Consider the following 21,398-nt stretch of genomic DNA (forward strand, 5'->3'; position numbering starts at 1 on the left):
ACACATACCACAGAACTAGCCGTGGGATGCCTTTTCCCAGCCATGCTGTTACCCACGTGCCCCCGGGGACGTCTGTCCTTGCCCATCCAGGCCAGGCTTCAGTGGGTGGCTGTCTGTTCGGATGTGTTACTACTGTGCTGATAAAGTTTTACAATAAACTCACTTGGAAGTATAGTAAATTAAGAACAAACTGGGTGGGAAACTATTGGATGTTTTAGCTGCCTCTTTCTTTGACTGCTTGATTCAAGCCAAGAGTACATTTCTCAAGCAGCTTTGATATGTGGATTGCTGAGGAAAACTCTCTAGTCCCAACCTGGCAGGTTAAGACTCCTTTGAAATTGTTAATGAAATGCTGCATGCTGGGAACCTGGTGGAAATACTTAGTTTCTGAAAAACCATTTTATAATGCTTCCCCTAAGAGTTTAGGAAAAACACCAACAGAGTAAAAAGTATTGCTTTTTTTTTTTTTTTTTCATAGATTTAAACAATAGCAAAAAAGAGTACAAGGGAAAAGCTACTGTTCATTCCCCAGAGAGGTCAGTCATTGGTTGATGCTAGTGTTATTGTGGCAAATGGTATTTTCAATGCTAACAGAACTCTTTGGAGGAGAGCTTAGAAAAATGATTGATGGACATCAAGTTAAAGATACTTTGAAAAGCCAAAAATATGTTATCTTTGTAAATAAATTGAGCTGAATGTGAAAACATGGGTACCTGTTGCTATGCTAGTCTAACCTAGAATTTTACTGTATTTTTTAAATAACTATTTAATTGAGGTATGTCTTACTTTGTTCAGGCTGCTATAACAGAAATACCACAGACCGTGTAGTTTATAAACAACAGAAACTTACTATTTTTTTTATCCTCACCGAGGACATTTTTGCATTTATTTTCAGATAGAGTGAGAGGGAGAGAGGGAGAAAGAGAGAGAGAGAAACATCAATGTGAGAGAGACACATCGACTGGTTGCCACCTGCATGACCCCAACCGGGGCTGGGGACGAACCACAACCGAGGTACGTGCCCTTAGTGGGAACCGAACCCGGGACTCTCTGGTCTGTGGGCTGACGCCAAACTGGCAGGGCAAGAGAAACTTATTTCCCACAGTTCTGGAGGCAAGGAAGGCCAAGAACAAGGTGCAGGTGGATTTAATGCCTGGCGAGGCCCCACTTCCCCATTTAGGGCTGTCATTGCTGGAACCTCACAAGGCAAATGGATGAGGGATCTGTGTCCTTTTTAGGATTACTGATCCCATTCATAAGGACTCCACTCTTATGACCTGATCACCTCCCAAATACGATCTTGTTGGTGATTGTGTTTCAACATACGGATTTGAGGGGAGGGGCATTCAGACCATATCGAGGCACATATATATACAGTCAATTCTACTAATCTTAAATGTATAACTTAGTCTGTAGTATAATTTAATTTATACATTTGCATTGGTGGAGTGTTAAATAATTATATTTTAAGGTTTGAGAAGAAAAAAGTAAAATAGCTCCTAATTTGCCATATTATACTTGTGAACCAGTTTGCTAGTAAAAGCTTATTACTATGAAGTAAACTGCTTCAAAACTTAGTGACCTAAAACAGCAATGAGCATTTATTGTCTCATAGTGTCTGTGTGTCAGAAACTGGGAGTAGCTTAGCTGGGTGGCCCGGGCTTGGGGTCTCGCATGAGGGTGCACGTCCCCCAGGGCTGCTCGAGTCTGTGTGGCATGGCCCCTGGCTTCTCCCTGAGAGGGTGAGCCAGGATAGTAAGGCGAAAGCCACGATGTCTTTTATTAGCAAATGTTGGAAGTCATACACTGATATTTCCACAATATCTTGCTGGTCATATCGGTCATGCTATTTATTGTAGAAGGAGCATGAATACCAGGAGATGGGAATCACTGTGGACCCTTTCAGAGGCTGATTGCTACAGGCTCCCTTATTCATTATGTTATTTATTTTAGCTTGCTGTTGTTTTATAGTTTCTTTTTACAATTTTATTTATTGACTTGAGAGAGAGAGAGGAAAGGAGAGATAGAGAGAAACATGGATTTGTTGTTTCACTTATTTATGCATTCATTGGTTCATTCTTGTATGTGCCCTGAGTAGGGGTGGAACCCGCCACCTTGGCGTATCGGGATGACCCTCTAACCAACTGAGCTACCTGGCCAGGCCTATAGTTTCTTTTTACTACTAAAATTGTCAAATGTTCAGGAAAGTAGAAGGACGAATATAATGATCACTCATATATACCGATCATTTAGACTTAACAGTAGTTAATAATTTACCATTTGCTTTGGCAATGTTTTTCTGAAATATGTTAAATTAAAATTATAATCATTATGATATCACTCATAAATACTTGTTTGCATTTTTAAGGAATAAAAATGTTTTCTTATACCACTGTCATATTAACCAAATTTGAAATAATTCCTTGATATCATCTAATACCAAGTTCATATTTCAATTTCCCTAGTTGTCCCCAAAATGTACTTTATAACTGGTTTGTTCAAGCCAGGATCCAAGTAAGGACTATCGTGTTATATTTAATCATTGTATTTGTTTCCCTTAATCTGAAACAGAATCCCTTTTTTTTATTGAGTTTGGTGATAGTGGGTTATCTGACCTATAGACTGCCCCTGCTTGTGAATTTATCTGATTATTTCCTCATGATGTCATTTAACGTCTTTCTCTGTCTTCTGTATTTCCTTTCATTTGGAAGTTGTATATTGTATTGGTCATTTCTCTAGAGAAACATAACTAGTAGTAGGTAGACAGATATAGATACATATAAAGAGATTCAGTATAAGAAATTGGCTCACACGATAATGGAGACTGAGAAATCCGAGACCGGTAGCTGGCAAGCTGGAGGCCCAGGAGAGCTGCTGCTCTAAGTTCCAGTCTGAGTCCGAGGGCCTGAGAACCAGAAGAGTCAGTGATGCAAGTTCCCTTTCAAGTTCAAGTCTGAAGTCAGGACTAGACCAGTGTCCCAGCTGGGTCAGGCAGAGAGAGAGAGAATTTTTTCTTACTATTCTGGCCTTCACGGCATTGGATGTAGCCCACTCACATTGCAGAGGGCAATCTGCTTTCATCAGTCTACAGATTCAGTGGTTGATCCTGTCCAACACCTTCATGAGACATGCCCAGAAATAATGTTTAAACAAAGACCTGGGCACGCCATGGTCCAGTCCAGTTGACACATAAAATTAACCATCCCATATCTAAAGCTTGATTAGATTCAGATTAAGCAGTTCTAGTAGGAGTGCTTCATTAGTGGTGCTGTGTGCATTTCAGCATGTCATGAGGCACACACCCAGTGTCTGTTCTGCTGTTACTGACGTTGAGTTCGATCATTTGTGTAAAGAGATTGCAGCTACATCTACTGATTGTTTAATTTCAATTTACCCCTTTTGACCTGCAAGTGATGTATGAGACTGTACTTCAATACGGTGTGATTATCCAGTTTCCCCCATGAACTCAGTGCCTTTCGTATCCGTTGATAATGCTTGCCTGTATCAATTCTTTTATTAAGGGTGACAAAATAATGTAGTTGCTTTAATTTGAGTCTTTGTGTTGTTAAATCACCCATTTATTTCTCCCTTCCCCTTTGAGGCTAGCACTTCCTCCATCATCTTTGCTGTGTTTGAATCCTCCTTGTCCCCAGATGTCCCTTCCTTCTTACGTTTTCTTGTCAAATAGCAACTATGTGATGAATCTGGGTTTGATTCTGATATAAAACCGTTATTTTCTGCTTGTTTGTGAAATTCTGCTTCTGGAGCCAAAAATAGCTACTGTTTTATTTCTTATACACTCCAGGAAGTTTGCATGTAAAACGAGCAATATTTAGAGCACTCATTTTATCTAAAGGGAAAGTCATGCTTCAGAGTTTTATGTAGCTACCTTCTGAGGCTGTATTAAATTGTCATCTTTAGTCATCTTTAGGCACAGGCTTCTTAACATAACAGCTAATTTTTGAAGTACCTACAGATGCTTTTTAGCAAATTTGGGTCTTCTTGCAGTCAGTGATATCTCTGTAGAGCTATGTTGGCACGTGATAAATGTTGAAAAGCATTTTGTGCAAATTATAGATCATCAGCTTTCCTGAGAAATGGAAATTCAGAATTTAATTGTTCATTAAACATACTTTTTTTTTTTTTAGTTCACTGCTGCGGATAGATCTTGTTTTTGCAAAATAAAAAGAACCTAACCCCAAATAAGTAGTTTTAGATTTAGTGACTAGAAAAGTGACCTAAGTGTTGCTTTCCGTCTGCTCTCCTCAAGGATCCGAGAGATTCCCCCGACATATTCCACGTTGGCCTAACCTACGGGTTCAAGCGATTCTCGTGGCCCCACTGGCGTGTGGCATGGTGTGGATGTAGCTCTTGCAGTTTGGGGCTCAGGCCGGCACAGGTGGCTGCTCTGGCAGAGGGCCGCGAGAGACAGCAGCCCGCACACTTCCCGCCATCACCCGGACGGCAGGACTCGGCTGTTGCCAGCCACAGACACGTGCCCTCCGCTGTCGGTGAATGCCCTGAGTGCCGGCAGTGTTCGCTCTGTCTGTCTGGGAGGGTGGAGAAAGGTCAAGCTTTGGTTTCTTTCAGAGCGGAGCACACGTTGGGTGAGATCCACCCACGGCGCACTCTCCAACACGTTACTGTTGCAGACCATGGTGGAAGCTGGGGTCTGCCAAACCAAACTGGCTAGGTTTGTTTAAAACGAAATATACGAGACAAATGCCAACCCAGAGGGACGGGTTGTCCGCTGGGCACGTCCTGGTTGCCCAGGATGCTGTGGGCACCCCCGTGAGGACTGAAAGCTCAGCAGGTGGAATGTACTGGGAAGAGTGGTTAGATTTCACTCCAGTAGTCAAAGTGTGGAGAGGCTGGGGAAGGAGGCAGAGATCGGCCCTGATGGCTTGTTCTCATCTGTGAATCTCCACGTATCTGAGGATATTTATGGCTAGAGAGCAGGGGAAACTTCCTTGAATTTTGTGCTTTGTGAACCTTGGAGCTGCTTCTGGAATCTCAACTTTTCTTGGACGGTCCACTCTCCAGACGGGAATGATAGCACCAGAGAATGAGTAGCTCTTACTTGTCTGAAGGCAGATTTTGAAGGCAGACTAGAGCTGCTCCAGTCGGCGGACTGATAAAATTTTGCTCCTCTCTCCAGGCCACTGTTCTGGTTCAAGCCACCACCTGCTCTTGTGTGAGCCTTTTAATTGGCTTCCCCACAGCAGCTGGAGGCTTTCTTTTAAAATGTAAATCAAATTCTTTTAGCCCTCTGCCCGGAATTCTCTCAAGACTTCCCATTTCATTCCTAAAGTCCTTTCCATGCTGAAAGAGCCCTACTTAAGGGACTGTCTAACCTGGCCCTGTCGCAGAACAGGCTTTGTATTTTATATTGCCACACAGTACATGCCTGCATACATGTGATTAAAACAGAACTTCCGCAGATGCCCCACCTGTATTACATACAGCGTACCCTGATATTTGCTGTTTTATTCTGTCTCTTGTATGTTTTCTTGTCAGAGACTTTCCCTGACTGTGCCCATTTCTTTCTTTTTTTAATCCTCACCCAAAGACATTTTTACATTTATCTTCAGACAGCGTGGGAAGGAGAAAGAGAGAGAGAGAGAGAAACATCAATGTGAGAGGCACATCTACTGGTTGCCACCTGCATGACCCCAACTAGGGCCGGGGACGAACCGCAACCGATGTACGTGTCCTTGTCTGGAATCAAACCTGAGGCTCCTTGGTCTGTGGGCTGACACTCTAACCAGTGAGCCAAACTGGCCAGGGCCCCATTTCTTATCCTCTATAACTTTTCTTATATTCAATATCTGGTTATATGTTTATCTGTTCTCATTAGAAAAAGCTTCGTGAGAATAAGGACTTTGTTTTTTCATTCACTGTGGAATCTGCAGAGCCTTTAGCAGTGCCTGGCACCATTGTGGGGTACCCCCCTTTTGTGTTTGTTGACTGAATAAATGGAAGTCATAGTCAGACCTGGGAGATCTCTCTAGGGCATCCATGTCCCCGTTGGACACTGACCAATTTTTTGAACATTCCGAAAGCGCACTCTAATGCTTGTAGATGTGGATACAAGACATACTAGAAATGACAGCCAGTTGGAAGTATAAGCAGAGAATAGACAAGGTTGGGGCAGAGGGGTCAAATTGGCTTTTAACTTGGTGCCAGCAATTTTAGTTGAAGTGTTTCAGAGGGTGTCATGAACTCGTTACTCACCTGAACTTGGATTGATATCCTAAAGAGTGATCTGGTGGGTGATATATGTGTCTGGGAATTAGCAAGGAGGAGAGAGTGGCCCTGGGAGAGGACATAGCAGCAAGGCTCTGTGTGCTGTGCCAATATATGTAGTCAGGTTGCTAGTGTCTTGGTTTCTAGGGCATCTCTGGATTCTAAGGACTGCGCTTACACAGTTGAATGCTGGAAGAGCTGGCTAATGTCCAGTGGGGGCCTGGATGCCCTATAGTGGGCTCACTCCGGGTTATTGGATACTAGGCTTTGGGGAGAAGACTCATTCCAGACCCCACCTGCTGGTAAGGATCAGGCTCCCAGCACTGTCTCCGTCTCGTAGCTTATTGGCTCAGGAGCTGGGCGAGGCTGAGCCTGCTCAGTTATATAAATTGAATTATCTTCTGAGTCTGGCTGGAGCAGGTATCTCCTGATATCCAGGACTCTTTTTTCTAGCCAAGCTAACTTCTTCCATGGCTAAGGTGGAAAGACTAGATGTGTCGAGTTGATAGCAAGTGTCAGCGTCTGAAGTTAAAAGTAAATGGACTGTGACACTGCGGACTGTTGAGCAGCCCTTTTTGTGCCTGGCACTTGTACACAGGGGCGGGGGCGGCGGATCCTGGAAGTTGCAAATTAGAATTGAAAATAACACAGAAACAACAGACAATTAGGAAGAGGTCCTCGGTAATGGTCTGGTACGAAAACTGCACAAGAACATATCAGAAAATGGCTGGAGGCAACACTAGGGAACGAATTCAGGTGGGACCATGACATATAAAAACCTGGAAAGAATGAAAAGAGAAAACATGGGAAATTTGATCTTTTTTACTTTTCCAAAGTTTGGGGGTGGGAGTGATGAAAAGTCTCTAATAAAGTATCATAGTTTCTTTTTTCTCCATTAGGAACAAAGGTAAACTCGAAATACACAGTAAACCTTCTCTCCCAGCGTTATTGGTGTTACATGTTTTACATTGTGAAGAAGCACAAGAATATCCATGGAAACACCAATGGGGGTGATGGAAGGGCTACAAAGTAGATTTTTGGGGAAAATGATCTGTTTCCACTGAGACTCAAACAGGAAAAATAATAATAACAATAAAGAAGAGTATTTGAGAACAAATTTTAACTGACAGAGAGCCTGAAAGGCACCAGATGATATAATAAGAGAAACAGTGGGAATTTCTTCACTGACGAGTGTTAAGAAAAGAGTATTATCGCCTTCCAATTATGATTTTATATCTATTCTCCCCAAAGACACATGTACTTGAAACCCCTCCTAGCCCCAGAAGAGTGGATTCTATGGTCCTGATGAGATTGTGTGCATTAGAATCACTTCTCCTGGAAAGGAGACGCTAAAGGGTACTCGAATAAAATATTAAAAATTATGAAGGACATAACAAAGGCCAATCAGTTCTTTCTTTTCCCCAGACCCCGTAATATGAGAACAAGGGTTATTTGATGAAATTAAAGAGTAGCAAATTAAGTGCTAATAAAATGAGATAGTCACTTATAATTCATTACCGTGGGAGGTCACAGAGGCAAATTCTGTGGCTAGATTAAATATGGGGCTGGATAATTTTATGACCACTAATGATATTTTTAGCAGTAGAGGCCGATATTGTGAGAGAAGTAATCCTATCACATCCTCCAGGAGATGGCTGGCAGGGACCTCTGGCAAGTGGTATCTGGGAAGCATGAGCATAGGCCTTGCGGGTTCTGACCCTTGTTGGGGAATTGTACTAAAAATACATTTTTCAGGGGAATGTTTTTAGGTATCCCCTTCACGCTTCAGTCCCAACGTTTCCTCTGGAGATTCAGAAGTTCTTTCTAATCAGAAGCAATTGGGCTACAGAGTTTCACTGGACAAGATCCTAAGTTCTAGAGATCTGTCGTACAGTAACGTGACTGAAGTTAACCATGCTGCATCGTCTCCTGGGACAGTGTCATAGCATAGGTCTTACATGTTCTGAGCACACCCGCAGAAAAGTTAAATGTGTGAGGTGATGGATATGTTAATTACCTTGATTGGGGAAATTAATTTACAGTGTGTCTCAAATGCATATCAAAACACCAAGTTGTACACCTTAAATATATATCATTTTTATTTTTTAATTGCACCTTAATAAAGCTGAGGGAAAAAAGAGGAAACAGTAAAAAATAAAATAAAAAAGAAGCAACTTGGAAAGACTTCCAGAATTAGATTACTTCTGGACTTTGGGAACCATTGAGCTAGTTTATTGAATACCATCCATGTATTATGCACTTTGCTTGGATTTCTAAACACCTCTCTGGAGAATGAACATGTAGAGAAGTCAGTGCCCTTCAGCACGAAGGGGACTGTACTAAGATAGACTGCAAAGGAGCCCATGGAAGAACAAAGAGGCAAGAATAGTTCAGCCTTGGTGGTTCAGAGGAGGCTCTCGGAGAAGGTGGCATTGGGACTGTCTTTCCTTAAATTGAGGTATGATGGAGATAATACTATTTTCACGGGTACAACATAATGAGTTGATAAATGTATTGTTGTGAAATAATTACCACAATAAAGTTAGTTACTATTTATTACCACACAGTTATACTTTTTTTTCCTTGTGATGAGAACTTTTAGGTGACTTTTAAATAGACAGCACAGCATTATGAACTATAGTCACTGTGCTGTACTTGACATCCTCGTGGCTTATTCTTTTGTAACTGGACGTTCGTAGCTTGTGCTCCCACCTTCACCCATCTTACCGCCCTCACCACTGCCTCTGGCATCCACCAGTCTCTTTCATCTATCTATGAGTTCAGTTTCTTTGTTTGTTTTTTTTTAGCTTTCACATCTAAGTGAGATCATACAACATTTGTCTTTCTTTGAATGAATCCTTTCACTTAGCATAAGGCCTTCACAGTTCATATACAAATACTACGACTTTTTTTCTATGGCTGAATAATATTCCATTTCATTCATATATATATATGGCACATTTTCTTGATCCATTCATTTGTCAGTGGACAGTTAGTTTGTTTTCATATCTTGGCTACTGCAACTGATGCTGCAGTGAACATGGGGATGCTGATGTTTATTTGATTTAGTGATTTTGTTTCCTTCAGGAAAAAATTCAAGTGGAGTTGCTGGATCATTTGGTAGTTCTGTTTTTCTTTTCTTTTCTTTTCTTTTCTTTTCTTTTCTTTTCTTTTCTTTTCTTTTCTTTTCTCTTTCTTTCTTTCTTTCTTTTATTTTTTTTAGTAACCTTCACACTGTTTTCCATAGTGGCTACACCAATTAATTAATTTATTTGTTAATCCTCACATGAGGATTTTTTTCATTGATTTTTAGAGATAGTAGAAGGGAGGGAGGAATGTGGGGGAAGAGACAGAGAGAGAGAAACATCAACTGGTGCCTCCGGCACATGCCCTGTTTTGGGCCAGGGATCAAACCTGCAATCCAGGTACATGCCCTTGACCGGGAATCAAACCCTCAACCCTTCAGTATGTGGGCCAACACCTAATCACTAAGCAATACTGGCCAGGGCTGCGCCAGTCTACATTCCCACCAACAGTGCTCAAGGGTTGTCTTTTCTACACATTCTCACCAACACTTATTTCTCAGTTTTTTGATAATAACCATTCTGACAGGTGTGAGCTGATGTCTCATTGTGGTTATGATTTGCATTTCCCTGATGATTCGTGATGTTTAGCATCTTTTCATGTACTTGTTGGCCATCTGCATGTCTTCTTTGGAGAAATGTCTGTTCAGATCCTTGAACTGAGTCTAAGAGGTTGAGTAAGAGTTCACTGTACAGGTAAGATAAGGGAAGACACCGCAGGCAGAAGGAACCGACAGCATGCACAGGTCCAGAGCCGGGCATGATGGAATGTGTCGGTCAACTCCCACTACTTTGGAAAGCCTGTGCGACAGTGTTCGATTGGCAGAGAGGGCGAAGAGGGGCATGAGAGGAGGAGGGAGTCAGAAGTCAGAGACTGGGATTGCTAAGACCTCTTCCTAGCAGCAATGGCCATGGTGGGTGGGGAGTAGGAAGAGGTGGGGAGGAGCTTCCAGGAAGTGTCCCATGAAATAAAGGACAGCCCCTCAAAACCTGCCCACAGTCATAGACTTCCTTCTTTTAAAAATATATTTAAATATGTTTTTATTGATTTTTAGAAAGAGAGGAAAGGACAGGGAAAGAGAAAGAGAAACACTGATGTGAGAAAGAAGCATTGATTGGCTGCCTCCTGCATGCTCCTCCTGGGGGTGGGGTATCTATCCTGAAACCGAGGCATGAGCCCTGACCAGGAAGCAAACCCACCACCATTTGGTGTGCAGCACAACGCTCAACCAACTGAGCCACACCAACCGGGGTGCCTTCCCTTTTTTGACCACTGTCAACAGCTGCCTGGTGGTGAGCATTGTATATCACCCAAATGTTTGCTTCACTCAGTTTTACAGTCTGCCTGAAACAGTCTTTAGTGTGAAACTGATCACCATTATTAGTACTTAAAAAAGAGCCCCCTGCCTTTGGTTAGAGGGAGGTTCTTACAGGTCTCAGATTAATTGGGATGAGTCCAGTATTTGTCTCCAGTGTTTCTATTCCCTTGGGCTGTACTGGGAACCAAATCAGTTTTTGAGTGGGGAGGAAGAGGCAGATTTTATTTGCCTGACCTTGGACTCCCAATTCTCTGTGAAGTTGGTTCAGCAGACAAGCAGGAAAACATACAATGTCTTCGAGGAACAGATGGATTGAAATGTTAAAAATCTGTTTCTTAAACGATTTCAGCTAACAAAATAATTTAATTAGGGAAAAAGACACCCAGACTATGTTCCTTCTTCAGTGATATTTAAATAAGAATATCATTTCTAATCACTCAAATGCTAACTTGGAATTTCTACACCATTAAAATTGATAAGAAGAATCAAATGGAAATGAGAGAGAGAGAGAGAATGACTGTCTTTTGTAGAAACTGGTTTTCTTTGTAGTTTTTTATCTTTTTGGTGGATGCAAATAATTTATTTGTCTCAAACTGCAATCAGCGGTTTTCCCCATCACATTATAAATAATTGTTGAATTGTGACACATTTCCTAATGAGAAGGCTTTTCCATGGTAGTCCTTCAAGGCCCTTCTGAAAAGATTCTTTACAAACGTGAGGTTACCAGAGGGATAGAGAAGTGAGGTTAGTTACAGAAGGTGAATGGGTACATGCTCGGTTCCTGGGAGGCCACCTGTGCTAGTGTCAGGAGGTGCAGTTGAAATGCATGTGCACTGGACGCTGTGGTTTAGACACCCAAAGGTGAATAAGGTCATGACCCACAACATAGGAAGTACAAGAGACAGTTTTACCCCAACTCCAGTATGAGCAAAATACAAGTTCCGTAGCAGAGGTATATCCCAATGTCGGCTCTGTCTGGGAGAGCTGGCAGTGTTTTGACAAAGAAAAACATTTGGGCTGGGTCTAAAGTAGAAACTGCAGTCAACCAGAGAGACTGGAGGGTGGGATGGAGGTAGAAGAGAGCATTTCAAAATCGAAGCAACCTGGACTTTTGAGCGGCTGCTTTTCCGTTTTCTAACCTCTGTTCTATCAATGTTGTAATTTCTAATACATTCTGAAAAATTCCCCTTTGAGAAAAGAAGGGGCTGTATCATATCAGCATGTAGTAGATATTAATCATGTCAGCAAGGGGGTAGTGATCACGGATTCCTTTAAGCCCCAACATCAATTCCCTTAAGTGTGTTTTGATCATTTGCTCGCCTGGCCTGGGCACTCACACATAAGTCTTTGCTGTCAGAAGTGAGGCGCGTGGCCTGGGTAACACAACATTTCCCCCCACTGTCAGACGCGTCCGTGGGATGAATCAATCCAGGTTCTTCTGGTTCCAGGTGTACTTAACTTGACACAAAGTATGCCTTTTCACGACTGGGCTTCTTTCCACAACGTTATTTATTTGTAGTTGTGCGAAAAAGAAACAAGCTTTAAAAGACCTTTGATGCCAAATGATAAATATATCCTTTCAAGAATCATATTAAAAAAAAGGGGGGGGGTGAATATAATAAAACTTTTAAGTTTTAAAAAAGTATTCTTCATTCCCCTTTAGACCTCAGCTGGATCTCCAAAATGCAGGTGAATCAGCCGGCGGTTCTGCGGCGCGCACAGCAGGTCCAGGCTCGCAGGCCGGTGAAGAAGGAGTGGCAGGTGAGGGTCTCTGCGGGCCTTCCGCTCCGGGGCTCCGGGGCTCCGGGGCTCCCGTGCTCCGGGGCCGGCCTCAGCCCTCAAGGCCACCGTATTGAATTTCGCTCAAGATGCATCTGAACTTAAAAGATTGCAGCTGTCCATGACTTATTTTAATAATTCATAAATGATGATGATGGGTGGGAGAAAGATAGCACATTCATCCAAACAAGTTAAAAATGTTATCACTCTTGAGTGGCAACGCCGCAAAGGATGTCGAGGCATCTTTATTCATGAGTGTATTAGACGGCATATTTTCTCAGCACATCTATTCAGTTTCTTAGACATGCCTTCTTCGGATGTCTTCTATTTTAATTTTTAAACTAACATCTAAGCCTGGTGTGCCCACTGTTGAGGTCCTTAGGTGACCTCCTTTGACCATCGTGTTTCCCTTACTATTGATTTTCATAAGTCATTTTTCAAAATTCAAAAATGATGTTTTGTGGAGTACTTGGGGTAAGTGTACTCTCCCATGGATAACAACCCAGGACGTGCTGTGCATCGCAGGACTAAAAGGAAGTGAGAGTTTGTTTTACAAAGGAGGCGAAGTGTTGTGATTGGATCCTCTTGGCTGCCACCCCACATTTTGTTCATCTTTGGAAATATTCCGATTGAAAAGTTAAAAGGAAATTAATCAGAAGGAGTTGTGAAATATGAATATTATTTAAAAAATGGAATTGGATTTCATCGAAACAAACAAAGAAATTAGAGAATCTTTTTATGATGACTTATCTCAGAGGGAGATAAAATGTAAGATAGAAGTGCTCTTGTTTCTGCATTCTCCCACAATGGGGTACCCGTGAGGGGCTTCTTGTGAATGAGATGGAGAAGTCAGATGTGGGGAGACTTGTCCTATTAGGGATTTCAAGTTGGAATATCTATGGGAGAGACAAAAATTAAGGCTACTCTTTCCCCCTTTTACTTTATTCTATGTAATATTCATGTTGTTGGTCACTCTTAGCAATATTTATATAAGAAGGATATGCCTTTGAATAGTATAGATGTCAGATTTTAGAATGTGTGTTTGTCTAGTGGTTCTCTACTAACTAGCTGGGTTGCAGATTAATTTTGTTAACCTTGTTTTTATTTTTCTTCACACCAGGCTGCTTGGCTCCTGAAAGCTGTTACCTTTATAGATCTTACTACACTTTCAGGCGATGACACATATTCCAACATTCAGAGGCTCTGTTATAAAGCCAAGTATCCAATCCGGGAAGATCTCTTAAAAGCTTTAAATATGCATGATAAAGGTAATGTTACTGTGTATAATCTGTCTGGAGGTTACCTTTTTACAATACCGATGACTAAATCTAAGAGGATTTAAGACAGGATCAGCTGCTGAAATGATAACAGCAATAAAATCCATGATAGAATTGTATACACAGACATATAATTGAGATTCTTCTGTGAAAGACAGCAGGGAGAGAGTCTGAGTCTTATGTTTAAGTCAGTTCTTTCCATCATCGATTGAAATTGTTGGTAGAGAGTTTCTTGATTTTTTTTTTCCATTTCTTCAGTTTGGGGAATTTTCTGTCTAGTGACTCTAAAACACTGATTCTGCTTCTCTAACCACATGTGAAAAAGCTAGTCTCATTACTTAATAATCACATCTCATACATAAAGTATTTTCTGCGAGTAAATGAAATACTTTTGAGAATAGAATGCAAATGGGAAATATTGTATGCTTGTATATTAAGTTAGATCTTTTGAAAAAAGTTGTATTCGCTCTCTTAGTCTACATGAAAGAACTTATAGCAACTTCTTAAAGTTGCTGTAAGTATAGAACTTTAACATTTTAGAAATGGAGGAGACCTTTGAGAGTCGATCTCCTTATTTATAATGAGGAAGTCAAGACCTAGAAGGTGAAATGCTGGTTCCATGAAGATGTGCCCTGTGACTGTGCTCTGGTGTTAGGAGCCAGATCTTCCCAGGGCTTCATCGTTCCCGAGTGCGCCTGTCTGTCATGAGTGCAGCTGGAGATGTTGCAGTGGCCCAGTAATTGTAGACCTAAACACTCTGCGGCATTGTTTTTTAATCTGCATCTCCATATTCATTGCAGCACTTTTTTTCTTTTTTGATTTTAGATAGAGAGGAAGGGAGAGGAAGAGAGAGATAGAAACATCAATGAGAGAAAATATCAATTGGCCGCCTCCTGCATGCCCCCCACTGGGGATTTGGCCCACAACCCAGGCATGTGCCCTGACCGGGAATCGAACTGGTGACCTCTTGGTGCATGGGTTGACACTCAACCACTGAGCCACAATGGCTGGGCAAAACTCTATGGCTTTTGAAAAATATTTATGATGTTTCTGTTGAGTTGACAATAAAAACAGCACCTCTCAGTAGCACTTACTGGTAACAGCTTTGGGAGAGACGGGTTAAAAAAAGTAACAACTCTGTATAAGTCTTATGCTATTATGTTGTTTTGTTTTATAATGGCTATTTGACTTTTTAATTTTTTGTTTTTGTAAGAGCTTATTTCTCAAAATTAGGGTTCTAGATTTATATTTTATTATTTCTTATAAAAGAGGGGATAGGATTAATTAAATATCATTTTGCTATACTACCCTGTAAGATTCACTTATATTTTTCTTCATCCACTCTCAGAACGCTGTACAACTCTGGACTTTGCTAATTACATGACATAAGATATTTTTGTTGACCCAAGACCACCAAGTTTATTGTTTAAGAATTGGCATTATGTTAACTTCAAAAAACGATGTGTCACAGTTGTCTTATTCTATGACTGCAATGAGGAGAAAGTGATCCATGTTGTCAGGAACTAGAAGGGAATGTGGAAAATCAAAACCTTTAAATTTTTTGCAGCATCGTGGGGGGATTATTTTTTTCTCTCATTTTGATTTCTGCCAGTGTTGTAGTATAGTTCATAATTAAAAGCATGTTGCGAGACTCGAACTTCACATTCAGGAGGCTGCTGTGATTTCTGTCTTCATAGGCGTCACTACGGCTGCCGTGTGTGTCTACCCGGCCCGCGTGTGTGATGCGGTGAAGGCGCTGCAGGCCGCGAGCTGCAGCATCCCCGTGGCATCAGGTACCAGCGCTGTGGCTTCTGTCGATGTCCTGTGACAGGTCCCCAGCTCTTCCATGCAGACACCTTGGGGTATTGCGTATAGTTTTACAGTGTGATTTTACTTAGTTTTATGTATTTGGTTGGTTGTATTTATTTATTCCTTCTTTTAGTATTGATTAATCGCTTTCTAGTTAGCAATGAATGTTAATTAATTCATTACTAAGTCCTTTAATCGAAGGGAATCATACTCATTCCCAAGAGTATAGAATTGTATCCCTCTCCTTAAGGAAACTTACTTGTTTTGGAAGAATAGTCAAATTAAAAAAATCATAATGTCAGGTATGTAGTATGTTATACATATGTAAAATGTGATGATAAAGATTTGTGGAAGAGCCCTGGCTAGTTTGGCTCATCAGTTATAACGTTGGCCCTGGACCAAGGAGTTGCAGGTTCGATTCTGGTCAAGAGCATCTATCTCAGTTGCGGTTCAGTCCCTGGCCCTGGTCGAGGTTGTGCAGGAGGCAGCCAATCAATGTGTCCCTCTCACATTGGTCTTTCTCTCTCTCTCTCTCTCTCTCTCTCCCCCTCCTACTCTGTCTGAAGATAAATGGAAAAATATCCTCAGGTGGGGATTATAAAAAAAAAAGATTTGCTGAAAGTACAGTTGTAACTCCGAGTGGGGACTGATTTATTCTGCAGAGGGTTGTGACCCTCAGAGGGTAAGGGACTGCATCATAGAGATGATGATAACTGCATGGGTCGTAAAGGGTGAGAGGCGTTTACAGGGCCGATAAAGCAGGGAATGGCGTTTTAGATGGAGGAGAGAGCATGGGAGAGGCGCAGAAGTGTCCAGGGAACTGCAGGTGGTTCGCAGTTGTTGGATCCTAACCTGGGACACAGCGGGAGCTGTAGGAGTTGAAGCTGGAGATCTGACTGGGAGACTGTGCCAGGATGCGGCATTGGGGCTGTGTTCTCATGGGGAAGGTACTGAAGGGTTTAAGCAGAGGCAGGCCATGATCCGCTTCATGATGTACCGAGTTAGGGCATGGCAGTGGACAAATTGGAGAGGGCTGATTGGAGTTAGAGAAACTATCACTGACCATGTGGGAGATGATGAGAGCCACCCCAAAGCCTGGAGGATAAAGAAAGGGGGCATATTCAAGAGTTACAGACTTGGAATAAGGGAGAGAAAAGTCTTTTTAAAAGCTTCAATGTAAGTGTGTGTGTGTGTGTCTGTGTGTGTGTATGTCTGTGTCTATCTGTCTGTTTGCCTCTTACTAGGTGGATGGGTGGATAGACGTAAAATTAGATTCTACTTTTAAAAGATGTTGGAGGAATATCTTGATGCTTTAAAAAAAGGAATCTATAAAGATTATTAATTTATTTCATTAGAAATACATCAAAAGAAACATAATATACAGTATTTATATACCACCCATTTGTGAAGATTCCCAAAGTATTTGGCAGCCTCACCTTTATCGATGTGAATTTTTCAGCAGCCTCGGTTAATTCAGCTTTTCCTCTGTACAACAGAGAAACATGCTTTCTTCTAAGGCAGCAGAGCCAAGGAATTCAATAACATCAAGGTAACAAAAGATTAGCTTTAGACACCAGATTGGAATTAATGATGCACATGTAAGAAATGTTAATACTGTCCTGACCAGTGTGGCTCGGTTGGTTGGAGCATTGGTATACTGAAGAGTCTTGGGTCCGATTCCTGGTCAGGACACATACCTAGGTTGTGGGCTCAGTTCCCCAGTTGGGGAGCATGTGGGAGGCAGTTGGTATTTCTCTCTCACATCGATGTTTCTCTCTTTTTCTCCCTACCTCTCTCTCTCTTAAAAAAAAAATTAATACTTTTTCAAAAGTGTAGCTGTATTTTCATTTTTCTTTTATTTATACTTGGCCCTGTTCTTCCCAGCTCTGTCCATGTCCCAGTTTTGTTGACTGATCAGGTGATTTTTCTTTATTCTCTTTTCTTTATTTCTATCTGCTTGGCTGGTGGTTTTAAAATAAGCGGTGGGAGGAACCTACATTACAATTTGGTTACAATGGCTAAAACTGTGAATAATAAATCAAGAATACATTGATGGCCAACTGATCAAGAGTAGGATCCATAATTAGTGCCCATCAAGATAGGGCTGCAGCTACTGTTTTATGAGCATCATTGTGATGATAACCTAGTTTTAAATTGCTACTTACTCAGCACCCTCTTGAGTATCTCTAAAGCAACTTGATTTCAGGTCTTAAATGTCATTAATGCTTTGGTCTCTAAATGCCCATTTATTTTGTCTGAAATCCTTTATTGAGGTACTGATCACATGAAATTCCTTTCTTTTTTATTTTATTTTTATTATCTATTAGTGGCCACTGGCTTTCCAGCTGGACAGACTCATTTAAAAACACGATTAGAAGAGATTAGACTGGCTGTGGAAGATGGAGCTACAGAAATCGACGTGGTAATTAACAGGACCTTGGTGCTGACAGGCCAATGGGAAGGTAGGTGCATGTTCTGACCAATGAGGGAGACACAGTTCTTTCCTGGTGGATGAAATGGTTGGGATCTGGTAAGAGACAGCATGTTTTCGAAAGTATTGATCCAGATCACAAGACATTGGATCAGAGGGTGAACGTAGGAGAAATCGTGGCTAAGATTACTCATCCTTGTGCCCCTCACAGATCTTGGAAATTGCCTACCTGCACAAGCTTTTTAGATTCTTTTGAGTGCTTAGGTGGATAGTTATTTCCCTGCAATAGATTATTAACTTTTGTCCTATTTTGTATTGTTTTGTTACTCAATGCAATAATCGCTCTAGGCAGGTCTTTCATGCAGAGTTTATTTTAATATGATGAAGGAAATTTCCCTTTTATATGTTAATCTTTGTGGATTTTTAGAATGTGAAATTGTTAATGTCTGCTAAGTCTGTTTCTACTTCTTTATTTTTATTTTTTCCTTTATTGTCTTTAGAGAGAGAGGAAGGGAGAGGGAGAGAGAAACATCGATGAGAGAGAACATTGATTGGCCCTCTCCTGCATGCTCCCCACTGGGAATCGGACCCACAACCTGGGCATGTGCCCTGACTGGGAATTGAACCTGCGACCTCTTGGTGCGTGGGTCGATGCTCAACCACTGAGCCACACCAGCCGGGCTCTACTTCTATTCTTGCACATAACTCTTATGAATATTATTTCATGTTCACCTTTGAGATTCATGATTTACTATTACACTGATTACAATAAGATGTTTTCTATTCCAGTAACACTGTTGTTTTTTATAATTAGATAGCAAAGAAAAAATATTTTACCTCTATATATATCTTTTTAAAATATATTGTTATTGATTTTAGAGGAAGAGGAGGGGAGAGGGAGAGAGAGAGAGAAACATTGAGCGCATCCCAAACAGGGATCTAACCTGCAACCTGAGCATGTGCCCTGACCTGGAATTGAACCAGCGACCATTTGGTGCACAGGACGATGCTCAACCAACTGAGCCACACCATCTATGGCTGTCTTAAATATATTTTGTATACTAGAGATCATTGATTGCTAAAATAAGTATAATGATCTGTTATTATAAAAATTATAAAAAGTCGTTTAAAAAATTTTAACACTATCATAAGATAAAGCCAGAGTGATAAAATGTCTCTTTAGCTATTTTATTCTAATTATGGAAGTTATACCTGCTCACTGTTAAAAACAAAAATTCCAACCAGTAATAAGGAAGTGGATGTTCCAAATACTCATCCCCTAGGAATGACCCTGCAGTGTACAACTTTGCAGACTTTTTTCTCTTCACATACATACACATGCAACTCCCACTCTTTTTAAAAGTTTAAGTAAGCCTGGCTGGTGTGGCTCAGTGGTTGAGCATCAACCCATGAACCAAGAGCTCACCGGTTTGATTTCCCAGTCAGGGCACATGCCCAGGTTGTGGGCCCGATCCCCAGTAGGGGGCATGCGGGAGCTGCCAATCGATGTTCTCTCTCATCGATGTTTCTGTTTTTCCCTCTCCTTTCCTTTCTCTCTAAAAGTCAATAAAGAAAAAAATTTCTTTTAAAGTTTAAATAAAAAGGTAGGATTATATTTAATGTACCTTTTCTTAATCTACTTATTGGGCTTGCCAGTAACTCCTGGATATCTTTCTGTGACTCATTCTATCAACCCGTTTTTCTTATTGTCTATAAATTCTAATTCCATTGTTTATCCATTAAGAATTGCTTTTGGTTATGGAGTAGTAAAGATTGAGTTAGCGGTTTGAATATGTAGTGATTTATTCTCTAATGTAAAGTCTGGAGGTTATTTCAGGAGCATTGTGGCAGCCCCACAGAATCCTTGGAGAGCTGTGCTACTTTTATCTTCCACTTCTAAAGCCTGTGGCTTCTACTGTCCTGCTCAAGGGCACTTCATTGTCTAAGGCAGCTTCTGAAGGAAGCACCAGCCTTTACTCTCATCTGCTAGACAGCAGGAAAGAAGGGCTTGCCCTATCCCCAGATCACACACTTACTGACACCTCATTGCCACGCTGAGCTACTGGCCACGCGTGGCTGTGAGTGAGTTGGGAAATGTGGCCTTTTAACTAGGAACTACATTCCTGTGCATTCTTAATAAATGAGCTGGTGTACATTTCCGTGCCCAGATGGGAAGGAGTGAGGGAAGCGTGCGCACGAGTGAAACAGGATGTGACAAAAGCTTCACAGTGAAGGATCGGCTGAAACAAAACCAACATGTTGAAATAAAAAGATACATGATACATGAAATAAAAAGATACATGAAGTCCAAAGGCACAACACTCTGGACCAATAGCGATGAGCCAAGTCATGTCAGAGATTTCAGCCTCCGAGATCATCACTGTTCCAGGTTAATACAGTCAGGGTACAACAGTTCTGAATGTTCTAGAAAAAATGTTAGGGCCATTCTCATTGCCTTATACTCCCCTGTATACTCATCAATTCATTTTAGTCCTTGCCAGGTTTAAATTCTTGACAGTTCACAAATATCTTTTTACACCTTTGATTTTTGTTCCCTTTCTTATGGTCCATGTGTGTTTTGGCCTATTGCATTAATTCTTAAAAGGCCTATTTGAAATAGATGTCCCTTGTTTCTGTATATTAATTTTGCTTGTCTGGTTTTAGTCACAGATTTCAGTTAAGATTTAAGGCTGGAGTAAGAGAAAAAATGAGTACATGTAATATTTAAGATAAATTTATATGATTTAGTTGGATAAAAAACTATGCCCTTTATTTATGTCTTTTACAAAGAGTCATTTGTTTTTACTCTGGTATGTGGTATAAATGTATAATATTCAAATATTATAACTGCAGCTACTACAAACAGCCCTCTACCTATCGTTTGTTGGATACCTACTCATTTCTTCTGGGTGTACCACCTAGGACTGGAATTGCTGAGTCACAGGGCAGCTGTTAACTCTGAGAACTCGTGCAGTTAGAAATAGTTTTGGTAGGTTATATATCGGTTAGGCCAGACTGTGTTACAAATAAGCCTCATAACTTACGGTTTAATGTATCCAGTGTCTTCTGGCTCAGACAAGCCTGCTGGAGGTTAGGTAACTCCCCAGGGCAGGTGTCTCCCCTGTGGCCACCCAGTGATCGAAACTGCTTCAGTCTTGTGGCTTTGCCATCTCAGAAAGGCGGAGCTCACACCTCTGTCCTCAGTGCTTTGGCAGGAAGTGGCACATGTCACTTTTGCTCACAGACACTTGATCAGAACACATGGCCTCGCCTAAGTTGGAGAAATCTGGGAAGTATAGTCTTCTGGGCACAAGGAAGGAAAGGAAAAACAAATATCGGTGTAAGTAATGTCTACTCCACTCACATATCCAGCAATACCTCTTTCTAGTGTCACAGAGAAATGCAGGTTTGTCCAGGTGTTCAGTTCTAAGTACAAAGTAATTATTTTTTTTTT

General features: G+C 41.2%; 1 protein-coding gene across 4 annotated transcripts in view; it reads left to right on the plus strand.

The window, feature by feature from the left end:
* DERA (deoxyribose-phosphate aldolase) overlaps positions 1-21,398 on the plus strand; it is a 117,871-nt gene that overhangs the window by 31,009 nt on the left and 65,464 nt on the right. For 3 of the 4 annotated variants that reach the window (XM_036252865.1, XM_036252864.1, XM_036252867.1), the window contains exons 2-5: positions 12,312-12,409; positions 13,548-13,695; positions 15,402-15,497; positions 17,841-17,975. In XM_036252865.1, coding sequence (XP_036108758.1) covers positions 12,312-12,409; positions 13,548-13,695; positions 15,402-15,497; positions 17,841-17,975 — 477 coding nt within the window. The remainder of the gene's footprint in view (positions 1-12,311; positions 12,410-13,547; positions 13,696-15,401; positions 15,498-17,840; positions 17,976-21,398) is intronic. The other variant, XM_036252866.1, reaches the window with a different exon arrangement.

This window comes from Molossus molossus, unplaced genomic scaffold, assembly GCF_014108415.1.
Source record: "Molossus molossus isolate mMolMol1 unplaced genomic scaffold, mMolMol1.p scaffold_m16_p_10, whole genome shotgun sequence".
NCBI classification, from domain to species: domain Eukaryota; kingdom Metazoa; phylum Chordata; class Mammalia; order Chiroptera; family Molossidae; genus Molossus; species Molossus molossus.